Below are 15,322 nucleotides of genomic sequence, written 5' to 3' on the forward strand. Positions count from 1 at the left end.
TTGCACTGTTTCTTTCAACGGCACAAACCAGCACAAATCGAGCACAAACGAACGACACCGGTTTGAAGCGATTTAGATGAGGTGGGGTGGAGAGTGACGTCACAGCTCCCGAATTAAATTTGTTATATCTGCGAAAGGAAAACAGATACAGTGTTTGTTTTAACGGCACAAACCGGCACAAACCAGCACAAACCGAGCACAAACGAATGACACCGGTTTGGAGCGATTTGAAGGACATGGGGTGGAGAGTGACGTCACGCAACCCAAAAAATAATGTTCAATATCTCAAACACGAAACCAGCACAAACGTTGGTTTTTGCGGCACAAATCAGCACAAACGCAGCACAAACGAATGGCCTAGTTTTGGAAATGATTTCGTTTTATGGGGTGCCAACTTCACGGAGGTCTGGTACCGTGACTAGAAATATAATTATACTTTATTAACATGTGAAAATTGTAGAAAATTAATCTGGTAAATGATAATTAGCCTGAAAACATGAATGCTAAAATGGTCTCTAAAAGCTCTAATTATGTAAAGTGAAAATGAAAACGTGTGTTTGGATATGGATTAAATATTGGAAACATGATGAAAGCAGGAAGATCTAGATCTACAGGAGTAATGTTTACTGACTATTAACCGGTAAGATCCTCAGAGAGTCTAAACTCAAGAAGAATGGAAAGAGTGTGTGAGTGAAGGTGGTTGTGAATGTGTGTATATGTGTGTTAGTTACAGGATCAGAGAATGACACTCTTCCTCTGTTATAGTCCAGATACACTCTCACACGATCAAGCGTCTGTTCAATACGAAATCCAGACTCAATAACACATCCATACTCCACACACCAGACATCACTGTTGAAGAAATCACGTCCCTTCCTCTGGTTTAATGCTGTAGTTACTCCAAGTCTCCTCACACAAAACCTCACAGCAACACAAACACAATTATTACACAAACCCAATTGACTCTAATATGCAGAAGTAGAAAACTTTATAGGCCAAACCTGAGAAAACGGCACCATCTTGTAAAAAAAATAGTTTTTTATTTTTATTTGAAGGCCTTGCCAACAGAACAAAAGTCTGTTAACAAAGACTGCACCATTTTATAGTTAAATGGCCCTGGGATAAAAAGAAATAGGCAGTTTTAATGGGTTTCAATGGGGACATTTTTGTCCTTAAGGTCCTGAGTGTAAATATTTTGTGTACAATGTGGAAAGGAAAGAAGAAAATTCAAATAAAAATACACACTTGTGCCAAAATTGATGCAGTTGGCATTAACACAGGAAAAACATATATAAAAAAACCCTGAAAGAGACAAACATGTCCTTAAGGAAACACAAGGGTTAATTTGGTTGGTAAATTGAAGTGTGATTGATCAATGAAACCCTTTGATTACAGTGTTATTATTGAAGCATAATTTGCAAAACTGTATTAATCTAGAAGCAGATTTTCTGCTGTAATAAACAGTTTAACTGGTAAGATCCTCAGAGGAGTTGTGCAGTGATTATCTAAGAATGGAAAGACAGTCTCTGTGAAGGATGTCCTGAATCTGCACAGACAGTCTTTAGTTACAGGATCAGAGAATGACACTGTTCCTCTGTCATAGTCCAGCTGAACTCTCACATGCTGAAGCTTCTGTTTAACAGTGAAGACAGTGTAGGGCTGCTCTGGGGATTTTGAGCTGTATTTGCTCTCTATGTACCGCACACGCCAGACATTAGACTTAAAGAAAACCTCTCCCTTCCTTTGGTTTGATGCTGTTGTTATTCCAAGAACCCAGTCTGTATTGTCTCCAACCTCCACATCCCAGCAGTGTGTTCCTGAGTTAAAACCCTCAGATCCCAGGACACATGCATACCTGTCAAACCTCTCTGGATTATCAGGAAGTGTTTTATCTACACGACTGAGCGACACACTGGTCAGATCAGCAGAGAGTGTGAGACGAGGATATGCTGTGTTTGGATCCAGAGTCAACGGAGCTGCAAAGAGAATAACATCAGATTACAGGATGAAATATGATGTATTAGAAATGTAAATGTAAACATTTTTCTTTTGTTGAAAGAGATCATAAATCATGCTATCATAACAATGGTCTCTCAGTTACTGTCAGAATGGATTGAGGCTTCAGGTTTAATATCAGTATTCAATAAACACTATTGTATCCTAATACATAAGCATAAACCATGAGGAATAGACTTTTCATTATGAGTTTGCTCAATGATCTCTGTTGTGTGTGTTTATATGTGAACTATCTTCTGCACTGGTGTCAAATCTGCTGAGACTCACTGTGTTGGACAGTTTCCAGCATCTTCTTCCAGACTCTGAACGGCAGGTTACCCAGATAACGCGACACATGAATCAAAGCTCCAGAACTCATCCGTGGATCCGGCTGTGAGATCTGGACTCTGAGGAACATTCAGGAGTCAGAACTGCAGTGAATTTGAGTTCAGATCCACTGAGAGAAGAGATACGAGCAGCTCACTTACCTTTCCATCGTGACTTTATAGTTCTGGAAAATATAGAGTTTGAAAACATTTTAATATCTTATCAAACACTCTCATTGTCAATGAGTCTCTCTATACAAGTTGTTTTGTGCACAAAGAATGAAGCCAGATTGATTTGTCACCTTTAGAAACGAGACGTCATTGTCTTTCATCATCTCCTCCATGTCTCTGATTGTGTGTGAAAGAGCTGAGATGTGTGTGTTCATCTCCTCCAGCTTCTCCTTCATCCTCTGCTTCTTCTGCTCCTCTTCCTCTCTCAGTGCAGTGATTGTAGCTTCTTCTTCGTCTCTGAGAAACTGATGAAGCTTCTCAAACTCTTCTTTAATCTGACGCTCTGTGTGCTCAGCTTGAGACTGAAATCAAATCACATTCACTTCAATCATCTCAATCAACACAAATCTCGGATACCCGACATATAACGGATCCAGAAGCAGAAGCTGCTCGTCATTTACAGAAATAATCAACTGGAATCCATTATATTACAAATATCAATTTATAACGGTATAAAGTGATTCTCCAGCTGTAATGAAAATGACTCTTGATTCTGTTTCCTCACATTGATGTGTTGAGCTGTTTTCTCAAACTCTCCTTTCTTCTTTTCATTGTGTTGAAGTTTCTGTTGTAAGGACTTCAGTGCTGTATTGAGCTCCTCCTAGAATTGAACAAAAATACATTAAACACCAGATTACAGTGAAGAGAAGAAAATACAGTGATATGATCATACAATTCTGTGCAAAAGTATTCACCCCCACCCTGATTTCTTCAGTTTTTGTGTAAATCTCAAACTAAATTGATTCAGAAATTAAAAATTACCATAAAACAAAGGCAACCTGGATTACAAAGCTATTTCAAAGGCTCTTGGACTCAAAGAACCACAGCGAGAGCCATTATATCAGAAAATGCTAAAGCACAATATCCCATCTTTAGTCTGCAAACTGAAGCTCAAGCAACAAGACAATAATTCAAAGAATAGTGAGTAAATCCACCTCTGAACGGCTCAGAAAAGCACAATTAGAAGCACAATTAGAGTTTTGGAGTGGCCTTGTCAAAGGCCTGACTTGAAATCAATTGAGATGATGTGGCAGGACCTTAAACAGGCAGTTCATGCTTGAAAACCCTCCAATGAGGCTGAACTAAAGTTGTCCGCTCAATTGTGCTGTTTATTTTAAATTTTTTTGCAAAATAATGATATCTATGAAAAAGGCTCCACTATTTAGTATGAGACACAAAAACATAAGAAATCAGGATGGCCAAATACTTTTACAGCACAGTAAATGTCATATAAAGTTGAGTAAAATGACATTGAAATAGTAATGCATGAATGTGATGATATCTATGTTTATGACTAATTATTGTTCTTTACATGTGAAACAAGAAACATTTGTCTTACCTTGTAAGATGAAAGCACTTCACTGATGGGTCTGAATGTGTGATTGGTGTGTTTCTCTGAGTCTCTGCACACTATACACGCCGGCTGTTTGTCCTCCAGACAGAAGAGTTTGAGTTTCTCACTGTGTAAACTGCAGATCTCCTCAGATCCTGATGAACATTTCTCATTTCTCTCCTTCAGGAATGACTCACACAAGTTTTTTAACGTGAGATTAACTGGAGGATATTCTTTTGAGGATCTTCTCCTGCAGACAGGACACTCCTGAGTTTTCTTAGTTTTCCAGAACTGTTGTAGACACTCTTTACAAATACTGTGACTACAGGACAGAAAAACAGGAACCTTGAAGATTTCATAGCAAACAGGACAAATATAATCATCTTCAGCTGCTGAAGCCATTTTCACCGTTTGAGTCTCGCAAACTAAACTTTACTGTCACTTTCTGAACGACGGTTTTCAAAAATGAATCAAGATGAGAATCAAATATCTGCTGTCTGTTCAGAAATGAACATCACAAAAATCCTTCTGTAAAGTTTTTCTCTTTGTTCTCCATTGATTGCTTATTCTTTATTGTTTTTGAATAGTCGGTGTGACAGAAAGGAGAAATAACAAGTCAGTCTCTTCCTGGTTAGTGTTGTAAGAGGGAGTTTATGATCACCTTTGGGTGTGTACAAACAGGTCAAACAGGAACGTCAGGATTTCTTCAAGTAAAATGTATTCAAAATGGACCTGCATTGAAATGTTACAAAAAAATGCTGTAAAACTTTGAATAAAACACAAAAGAACAATTAAAATACAAAACTATTAATTAGAAACGACCTCAAAATGCTTATATATGTTTTATTTATTGCTCTTTATTTGTCAGAGAGTTTCTCCAGGGTCTGTCATTATCAAATCAAATCAAATTTTCTTTATGTAGCACATAAAAACAACAGTAGTTGGCCATTGTGCTGTACAACAGAATAAAAATCTATAAAACAAAAAAGAGCGTTTACATCAAAAACACCAATCATAAAATTCAACATTCATTTTCTGTCATGCTCAAATCTTTGTCAGTGTAATGGGCAGGAATAAAGATCTGAGTGACTTTGACAAGGGCCAGATTGTTATGGCAAGGTGACTGGGTCAGAGTATCTCTGAAACTCAAGGTTTGTGTGTCGCTCCTGGGGCCTCATTTATAACCGTGGCGTACGCACAAAACGGGGCTGAAAATGTGCGTACGCCGCTTCCGACGCATAAGTTGTGATTTATAAAAACAAACTTGACGGGAAAATTTGCGCACCTGCACGCAAACTCTGACCCATGTGTACGAACGTTTTGGAGATGGAGCAGTTTGGCGACACCGATGGTGAGCTGGAGTTAAGTGTCTTTTTGGTCACTTTTAGACAGAAAATCTAAAGAAAATTAAACATATACAGAAAGATAATACAAATATAATTTCACTCACCAAGCCTGTCACTTGAAGCAAATATCCATCCCTTCTTAAATGTCCGCGCCAGCGAGCGCGTTGGGCCGTTTATTGAAACTGATGCAAATAACAGTTTAAATAAATAAAATAATGATTTAAACTATGTTTTACTTCTGATATAAACATTTAGATTAAATATGCCATTCAAATTAATGGAGTTAAACACTTAAACATGAAATCATTACTGAGAAGTTACAACATTTTTTTATATTCAATCAATAGAAATATTTGTTGTGGATGCGATGTTTTTGAACACGTTTCCTGTGGCGTGCTGTGTTTTAATGTTTTAACCACAGAGATAATTGCTTATCATGATAATACAAGATTGTCTGAGAAAATAGTTTCGTGCAAATAATGCCCAAGGCCTATCTGTTTCCATTAAAAATATAAATCAATTAAAAATACTATTCGGCCAGTGGAAAAGATGAAATGTATTTTACACTATTTGATTTATGTATTCAAAAACAAGACAAGGATAGGCAAGTACATGATTTTTATTAATGTAATGTGTCTTGTACCATTAAACGTTATCACGTGGATGAATAATCATATGCAAATGATATGCAGATGAGGATCTGCATAGTAAAACTAGGCGTTGTAAGCTCCATATATGGTTATTTCGGGGAGGAGACGCATGTGCGCACAATCTTCCGCTGACTGGGATTTATAAAGTGAATTCTGCGCAGGTTCTGGCGTACGAACGGTTTTATAAATCTGAATATTTTTTTGCATACGTCAATTTTGGCTTTCAGGCGCACGTACACTTTTAGTAAGGTTCCTATGCACAGTTTTATAAATGAGACCCCAGGCCTCTATTTGAGACCGGCCTTTATTTATCCAAACCTGTAGACACACCAGGCGTGTAAAAGAGACAGGCGTCTATTTGGGACTCGGCTATTATTTGAAGTTTTACGGTAATCATCAGTGAACCCAACACAGATTATTATGAATTATGACACTTTGTGATCAAACACATCAGACATTTCCTCTGATCACTGTCAGTGCTGTTATTAATGTTTATTATCAGTGTTTAACAGCCTCAACTAAATATGTGATTCAGACATTTGTGTCCCATCAAGAGTTAATAAAAATATCAATAAATGCTAAAAACTGTAAGTGCGTGTCTGATCTTCTGCAGCATCTGATCATCTTCATTTCATTGGCAAAAAGTTTATTCTTATTTTCTGTTCTGTTTGACTTATTAAAGCTGCAGTCCGTAGCTTTTTTGGGTTAAAAATGATCCAAAATAAATTTTTGAGCAAGTACATAACCAGCCAGTGTTCAAAACTCTCTGCTTGCCTTAGCTCGATTCAAAATGGTAAGCTTGTAATAATGTTTTTAATTCCAGTGGTACTGGTGGATTTCCGCGGGAAATTCGAGCATGTTTTTGCGTCATTACGTCACATCTGTCCACATAAAGAAGAGTCTCGGCTAGTAGGCTATGAGTGTGAGGATGCTGGAGGTGGAGATTTATAGCCTTTTCTCACAGCACTTGATATAATTTAAAATCAATTTGATGGCGGATCCAGAAAGGTTAAAACAACAATCACCAGTGACAACTAGAGATTCACCTGAACAAAAGCGAAAGACTTCGGAGAAAAAAAGAGACTGCAACCGGGCCCATGCGAAAACAAGGATAAATATCGGAAGGGCATTAAATGTAGTCACGCAATGCTGATGTTGTTAACATTAACAATTTGAGAATAAAGTATAGTTTGCACGGTTTGATGTGATATGATAAGCAATCGTTAGATTTAATCAGCGCGATTTACTGCAATGCTTTTTTTCCCCTTAGTTGGTCAGAACAAAAGTGGATGTTACTTCTTCAGACGACATTTTCCGGTGAAAATTCTTATGTTGGTCATACTTCCAAAAAGTGTAATCTGTGATTCCGATTGACAGTATCCACACCGGCGAGGTGACTGACTCCTCAAAACACTGGATTCATCCGCGCTGTGCCGTGCCGAGGCACAACGCACGTAAAGTTGATAATTCCGCTAATAACTGCAATTGCAGATTTTGAACAGAGATGGTGACAAAGAGGGAAAACTACACACTGCAGCTTTAACTAAAATTTGTTTACACATGTAATTATGTTGGCTTGAGAAATTATGTATTATTAATCTGAGGCTAAATGTTCCAATTGTAACTCCTAACATCCACCAAATTAGGCTCAGACCTTCACACTGTTCTGACTCAGGTTTGTTAGATTTTGGTGTATTTGGCCGAGCAGTCGTTTGGGTGGCTCGCCAATGTATTAGATTTCTCCAATACATAAAATAAGTAAGCTTGACCAGAGTTCTTGTGGGGAGAAGAATTTATTGAAGGTTTGTAGTGTAGCAGTCCTTCAGCAGCGATGTTAGCATGTTGCCCTTCAACAATCTTAACCCAAAGTTCTGTCTGTATGACTGAACTTTATATATGAAGACAAAAGGGCTACAAACAAAGGAAAACTGTTAGGGCCTCCCACAGGAGATCGATCTAACTTGCTAATCCACTCTTAGCAATGCTGATTCTTTTTATTCATTCACACCAATCAGTTTCTATGGGCCATACATCTGAATGGGTCATTCATCTGTATGGGCCATTTGACACATACCTTTGCAGACACAGACAGAGTGGATTACATCTGATACACAGTCACAATGTAAATTAATCTGATGACTGAAAATACAAAATCTATCAATCCCTCCTCTGATCATATTTGATCACAAAACAAACTTCATTAATCATATATACAGCATGCTGCATACAGGCTCCATTACTTAAAATGACAGGATAAGAGTTCATGGTGAAACTTTGCATCCTCTTGAATGCTTGAGTCCTCTAGAAGATTTTATTTTGGAGTTGTGATCTTTTGGAGGTGGCGGATAGTGTTGTGTTCTGTGAATGTTCAGAAGTGTTCTTGGTGGCCAATGCAGTGCAGTCTAAATGTTGGATGTCTTTGCTCATCCTCTGGCACACTGGAACACCTGCAATCACACAAAAGAGAAACAGGGAACGTATCTTGCCAAGGAAAATATTTTAAACACATAGTTCATAACTGCCTGAAAAACTGTCCCTATTTAATATTGGCAGGACACTACTGTGTTTATCAGTGGCTGTATGTTTATGTCTTCATCCTCAGGCGACAAGCTAGAGCCTAAAAACTCTAGTCCCGCCATATCTGGACTCTGATAAACACTACTGCCGTCTATCCCTCGTCTCTAGGCAGATGTTTCAAATCCCAATGGCTCACATCGGTCCACTCATCTTTTCTCTGCACCTTAACTGCTTCATCAGTTACCATGAGATCATGAAGGCTTTCCCTCCTGGATTCTAATGGTGAAATTTGATTCTTGGCATTGTGTCCTACCAGGCTGAGTCTTTCATCAGTTTGGCCAAGGCTGTCAGATGTTAGGTTTTCATTAGACATGGGCCGGCCTGTACTAACTCAGCTTAGTTTTCAATCCTACATTCAAAACAAAACATTCACTTTCAGACTAAGTTTCCTTGTTTCATTTCTGAAATACTCCAGACTGATAAGACTTTCTGAGTCCTAACTCAGAAGGCTGAATTAACTTGGTTCAAATTTGTCCCTTAGACAATATACTTTCAATCTTTCTGCATTTTTCATCAGAAGGCAAATACACTTCTAGTTCCTAACACAATTAGAATGTTTAATTCAAAACTAAAATATTGGCTACTGAATTAGCACCCAGTCAAGAATTACCAATTCTTGCAGCAACATCAGTCCCAAACATTTTAATCTTACCTGTGAAACGCCCACATCAGCTGGATAAGGCCGGTGACACACTGGATGCGTGGCGTAACCCCTCATTTACACCGCACACGTCTGCGGCGCATTACGGCTGCGACGCGGCTACCGGAGCTGATCGCGCCCATTCTCAATGCTTGTGTTTACACCAGCCGCGACGCGGCGCGAAATACAAAATAAAAGTAAAAAAACATTGTCAAATTCAAAATAAACACCCTGTGCAAACTCCCTAACGTATTACACACCAATATCCTTGGTAGAAACCATAGACTGTATGGTAGAAACCCAAAAATCAAGAAAAACTACGTCGGACAGGCAAATCACGTGGTCTCGCGCATCCAGTCACTCCGCTTCTGAAATGCTCCTGGTGTGAGTTGGCACCGCGTGGAGGACGGAATAAAGCCTTGTCGCAGACGTAATGCACCGCACACGTGTGCAGTGTAAAGCGTCTCAGCTGCGTGGCATGTCCGTTTTTATTTCGGCTCCCATGTTAACAGTTTAGAGCTTGCACACTGCCTGCGTGAGACGCGGCACGAGGTTCTCAGGCGTGGCACGAGCCGTGCGGAAAACGCGTGGATGCTAGAAATAGAACCGACGCCTATTTTTCACGCGACACGCAAGCGTCTTTGAAGCGTTTCCATGCAAAATTGAATAGGAAAATCTGTTTATATGTCATTTTGACACGAATACATATTAATAAATGTCATTTTCATGTTTAAAAGTGTCTAGGTTTTGACATAAATGCAAATATAAATGTAATTTTACAAAATATTATCGATTTTCAAATACTGCTGTATTGAATGAACAGCTTTTAGCAAACTCTATTGCTATACTGAGATGAGGAATATATACTGTAGCCTATGTGTTTTGTCAAAAATAAAGTCATCAACTAACTAATGAATCCTTTACTTTGAAATACGTATGATAAAATGTATACTTTAGTTTTGAAAGACGTTGACTAGTTTTGAATAGATTATAAAGTTTTTACTGTACAATAGAGAATTAACTGCACAATTACTAGACATGTTTACCTTGGATATTATACAATTTGCAAGCACAATTTGTGGAAAAATAAAAAAAATTGCGATGCTTCCAACTGTGAACCAATTTGGTAGTGTATATATATATATGTGTGTATGCATATATATATATATATATGTGTGTGTATATATATAAAAAGCCTCTAAATGCCATCTGAAATTTTCTTCTAGAATGATCGTTTTTATGAAGCTTGTATATTTAAGTTAGCTATAGGTGACACACCTGAATGAATGGCTCATTAAGTATGCAGGGGCATTGTCTCATCAGGTGTGAACTACTAAATATGCATGATGCTGTTGGAGCGTTTACGCCCCATCCGCATATTGGCTTTCCAAACTAAAAGTGTTTCACAAAACTTAAATCAATGTATCGTTTTATGTGAATGATTAGGCAGGATGATTTTCACATCATTTTGAAGAAACGAACTCTAGGCGACGACGTCCATTAGTCAAAAGTCTTATTGACACATATTTAGTATGTGTTTTGTGGCCTTATTTCAGAAACTTTCATTTTTAGTTTTTTCAATAACCATGCATAAACAATATTCTCTCAAAAATGAAAACATGTACATACATGTGGCTCACATATTATGGTAGCCCTGTTTGTGCTATATAGAGTGAATTTACACCTTTGCCATTAATATGTTTATAAGCAACTGAAAAAAGCACAAATGTCAGGGCATGTCAGAACATCTCAAGGACCCCAAAAACACCCCAGACCCCAGAGGGTTAACCCAAAGTTCTGTCTGTATGACTGAACTTTATACATGAAGACAAAAGGGCTACAAACAAAGGAAAACTGTTAGGGCCTCCCACAGGAGATCGATCTAACTTGCTAATCCACTCTGAGCAATGCTGATTCTTTTTATTCATTCATCAGTTTCTATGGGCCATACATCTGAATGGGCCATTCATCTGTATGGGCCATTTGACACACACCTTTGCAGACACAGACAGAGTGGATTACATCTGATACACAGTCACAATGTAAATGAATCTGATGACTGAAAATACAAAATCTATCAGGTTGCTTTATCTTTTATAAATGATCAGACTTACGGTTTTCCTAAAAATGACGGAAAGAAATTACAGACTCATTGACGGAATGTTCAAATCCATTGAAGTGCATCATTTTGCATCTGGTGTGGTGCTTATATATATAGTATTAAGTATAGTATATATGTACTGTATATTATGCATAAAAAAGATTACGATTTAAAAAAAAAAATAACGGTTTTAAATAACGGTTTGAAAGTATCTAGTTTGTGTTGTTATTCCTTCAATCATTATACATGAATATATAAACAGCTGCTGCCTCAGTGCATTCATATGTTTCAGAGCTCGAGTTATAGGATAATATACTTATGAACATATGAGGATTTCACTGGCAAGAAGATTACTGAAATGTGTCAATACTTTATCTTGTCTTACATATTGTAAACATGAATTTAAACATACTTTCATTATTGTATGACTTGTTTAATGGTTACTTAAGTATTGAATTTATAATAATAATAATTACTTTGGGATTTGGGATTTACAATACAATAATTTTTCTTTATCAACTATTTCATGCACAAATACAATTTTTAGTACATATACACAAACCTCACAGCAACACAAACACAATTATTACACAATAATTTATCCAATTGACTCTAATATGCAGAAGCAGAAAACAGGAAAAAAGTTATACAAAAAATATTATACAAATATAATATAAAAAGTATTCGTTTTATAGGCCAAATCTGAGAAAACGGCACCATCTTGTAAAAAAAAAAAAGTTTTTTATTTTTTATTTTAAAGCCTTGCCAACAGAACAAAAGTCTGTTAACAAAGACTGCATCATTTTATAGTTAAATGGCCCTGGGATAAAAAGAAACTGGCAGTTTTAATGGGTTTCAATGGGGACATTTTTGTCCTTAAGGTCCTGAGTGTAAATATGTTGTGTACAATGTGGAAAGGAAAGAAGAAAATTCAAATAAAAATACACACTTGTGCCAAAATTGATGTAGTTGGCATTAACACAGGAAAAAAAAAATATTTAAAGAAAAAACTGAAAGAGACAAACATGTCCTTAAGGAAACACAAGGGTTAATTTGGTTCTAAACTTTACATTGAAGTGTGATTGATCAATGAAACCCTTTGATTACAGTGTTATTATTGAAGCATAATTTACAAAACTGTATTAATCTAGAAGCAGAATCAGATTTAACTGTGATTTTCTGCTGTAATAAACAGTTTAACTGGTAAGATCTTCAGAGGAGAAGTTGTGCAGTAATTAAATAAGAATGGAAAGACAGTCTCTGTGAAGGATGTCCTGAATGTGTGCAGACAGTCTTTAGTTACAGGATCAGAGAATGAAAATGTTCCTCTGTCATAGTCCAGCTGAACTCTCACACGCTGAAGCTTCTGTTTAACAGTAAAGACAGTGCCGGGTTGCTCTGGGGATTGTGAGCCATATTTGCTGTTCTTGTACCCTACACGCCAGACATTAGACTCAAAGAAATCCAGTCCCTTCCTTTGGTTTGATGCTGTTGTTATTCCAATAATCCAGCGTGTATTGTCTCCAACCTCCACATCCCAGCAGTGTGTTCCTGAGTTAAAGCCCTCAGATCCCAGGACACATGCAAACCTGTCAAACCTCTCTGGATTATCAGGAAGTGTTTTATCGTCATCACTGTACGTCACACTGGTCAGATCAGCAGAGAGTGTGAGACGAGGATCTGCTGTGTTTGGATCCAGAGTCAACGGAGCTGCAGAGAGAATAACATCAGATTACAGGATGAAATATGATGTATTAGAAATGTAAAATTTAAACATTTTTCTTTTGTTTTTCTTTTTTTCTTTTCTCACGATTTTCATAAATCATGCCATCATAACACTGGTCTCTCAATTACTGTCAGAATGGATTGAGGATTCAGTTTTAATATCAGTATTGAATAAACACTATTGTATCCTAATACATAAACATAAACCATGAGGAATAGACTTTTCATTATGAGTTCGCTGAATGATCTGATGATTTTCTGAAATACAGTTCAGATTCACTTGGTAATTCAAGTGATTATTAAATCTATTTCTATCAAATGTTGATGTTGTGTGTGTTTATATCTGAACTATCTTCTGCACTGGTGTCAAATCTGCTGAGACTCACTGTGTTGGACAGTTTCCAGCATCTTCTTCCAGACTCTGAACGGCAGGTTACCCAGATAACGCGACACATGAATCAAAGCTCCAGAACTCATCCGTGGATCAGGCTGTGAGATCTGGACTCTGAGGAACATTCAGGAGTCAGAACTGCAGTGAATTTGAGTTCAGATCCACTGAGAGAAGAGATACGAGCAGCTCACTTACCTTTCCATTGAGGCGTTAAAGCTCTGGAAAATATAGAGTTTGAAAACATTTTAATATCTTATCAAACACTCTCAGTGTCAATGAGTCTCTCTATACAAGTTGTTTTATGCACAAAGAATGAAGCCTGATTGATTTGTCACCTTTAGAAACGAGACGTCATTGTCTTTCATCATCTCCTCCATGTCTCTGATTGTGTGTGAAAGAGCTGAGATGTGTGTGTTCATCTCCTCCAGCTTCTCCTTCATCCTCTGCTTCTTCTGCTCCTCTTCCTCTCTCAGTGCAGTGATTGTAGCTTCTTCTTCGTCTCTGAGAAACTGATGAAGCTTCTCAAACTCTTCTTTAATCTGACGCTCTGTGTGCTCAGCTTGAGACTGAAATCAAATCACATTCACTTCAATCATCTCACACAAATCTCGGATACCTGACATATAACGGATCCAGAAGCAGAAGCTGCTCGTCATTTACAGAAATAATCAACTGGAATCCATTATATTAAATATATCAATGTATAACGGTATAAAGTGATCCTCCAGTAATGAAAATGACTCTTGATTCTGTTTCCTCACATTGATGTGTTGAGCTGTTTCCTCAAACTCTCCTTTCTTCTTTTCATTGTGTTGAAGTTTCTGTTGTAAGGACTTCAGTGCTGTATTGAGCTCCTCCTAGAATTGAACAAAAATACATTAAACACCAGATTACAGTGAAGAAGAAAATACAGTGATATGATCATACAATTCTGTGCAAAAGTATTCACCCCCACCCTGATTTCTTCAGTTTTTTTGTGTAAATCTCATACTAAATTGATTCAGAAACTAAAACTTACCATAAAACAAAGGCAACCTGAGTGAACACAGTACAGAAAGTACAGTTTGTAAATGGCAATGTTATTTACTGAAGCAAAAAAAGTTATCCAATACTAACTGGACCTGCGTGATAATGCATTTAGCCCCATAGTTACTAATTCCTCAAATCTCTGAAACTGTATTTATAATGTTGTTCAGCTGGACTAAACACAGCCAGTCCTGATCACTGCAGCCCTGTTCAATCAAATAAACACTTAAATAGGACTTTTTCAACAGCATGAAGTTGGTTAAAAGGTCTTAAACAGTAACACATCCAGACTAATTATTGTTCTTTACATGTGAAACAAGAAACATTAGTCTTACCTTGTAAGATGAAAGCACTTCACTGATGGGTCTGAATGTGTGATTGGTGTGTTTCTCTGAGTCTCTGCACACTAAACACACAGGCTGTTTGTCCTCCAGACAGAAGAGTTTGAGTTTCTCACTGTGTAAACTGCAGATCTCCTCAGATCCTGATGAACGTTTCTCATTTCTCTCCTTCAGGAACGACTCACACAAGTTTTTTAATGTGAGATTAACTGGAGGATCATCTCTTGAGGATCTTCTCCTGCAGACAGGACACTCCTGAGTTTTCTTAGTTTTCCAGAACTGTTGTAGACACTCTTTACAAATACTGTGACTACAGGACAGAAAAACAGGAACATTGAAGATTTCATAGCAAACAGGACAAATATAATCATCTTCAGCTGCTGAAGCCATTTTCACCGTTTGAGTCTCGCAAACTAAACTCTACTTTCACTTTCTGAATGACGGTTTTCAAAAATGAATCAAGATGATAATCAAAGATCTGCTGTCTGTTCAGAAATAAACATCACAAAAATCCTTCTGTAAAGTTTTTCTCTTTGTTCTCCATTGATTGCTTATTCTTTATTGCTTTTGTTGAGCCAAACTCGGTGTGACAGAAAGGAGAAATAACAAGTCAGTCTCTTCCTGGTTAGTGTTGTAAGAA

General features: G+C 37.4%; 2 protein-coding genes across 2 annotated transcripts; both read right to left on the bottom strand.

Moving 5' to 3' along the window:
• Positions 1-850: 850 nt before the first annotated feature.
• Positions 851-4,529, bottom strand: LOC311094400 (zinc-binding protein A33-like). Its single transcript, XM_084132359.1, has 6 exons — positions 3,892-4,529; positions 3,058-3,153; positions 2,624-2,854; positions 2,484-2,506; positions 2,284-2,402; positions 851-1,976 (listed from the first exon to the last, which is right to left on the bottom strand). The coding sequence occupies exons 1-6, from the start codon at positions 4,285-4,287 to the stop codon at positions 1,429-1,431; spliced, it is 1,413 nt and encodes a 470-aa protein (XP_083988485.1). The 5' UTR covers positions 4,288-4,529; the 3' UTR covers positions 851-1,428.
• A 7,092-nt stretch (positions 4,530-11,621) lies between these two features.
• Positions 11,622-15,322, bottom strand: LOC311094410 (zinc-binding protein A33-like). The gene is made up of 6 exons (XM_084132370.1): positions 14,677-15,322; positions 14,077-14,172; positions 13,651-13,881; positions 13,511-13,533; positions 13,311-13,429; positions 11,622-12,909 (listed from the first exon to the last, which is right to left on the bottom strand). Exons 1-6 carry the CDS (start codon positions 15,070-15,072, stop codon positions 12,365-12,367), a joined length of 1,410 nt encoding a protein of 469 aa, XP_083988496.1. The 5' UTR covers positions 15,073-15,322; the 3' UTR covers positions 11,622-12,364.

The sequence above is a fragment of the Abramis brama genome (assembly GCF_963993115.1).
Source record: "Abramis brama genome assembly, chromosome: 13".
In the NCBI taxonomy this organism is placed as follows: domain Eukaryota; kingdom Metazoa; phylum Chordata; class Actinopteri; order Cypriniformes; family Leuciscidae; genus Abramis; species Abramis brama.

Excerpts from the sequence above, each read along its gene's own strand:
- LOC311094400 (XM_084132359.1), bottom strand. The coding sequence starts at position 4,287 with ATGGCTTCAGCAGCTGAAGATGATTATATTTGTCCTGTTTGCTATGAA. Across the intron at positions 2,855-3,057 it reads AAACAGCTCAACACATCAAT|TCTCAAGCTGAGCACACAGA; the intron begins GTGAGGAAACAG and ends ATTTGATTTCAG. Across the intron at positions 2,403-2,483 it reads TATAAAGTCACGATGGAAAG|AGTCCAGATCTCACAGCCGG; the intron begins GTAAGTGAGCTG and ends AATGTTCCTCAG.
- LOC311094410 (XM_084132370.1), bottom strand. The coding sequence starts at position 15,072 with ATGGCTTCAGCAGCTGAAGATGATTATATTTGTCCTGTTTGCTATGAA. Across the intron at positions 13,534-13,650 it reads ATGACGTCTCGTTTCTAAAG|AGCTTTAACGCCTCAATGGA; the intron begins GTGACAAATCAA and ends TATATTTTCCAG. Across the intron at positions 12,910-13,310 it reads GCTGGAAACTGTCCAACACA|CTCCGTTGACTCTGGATCCA; the intron begins GTGAGTCTCAGC and ends TTCTCTCTGCAG.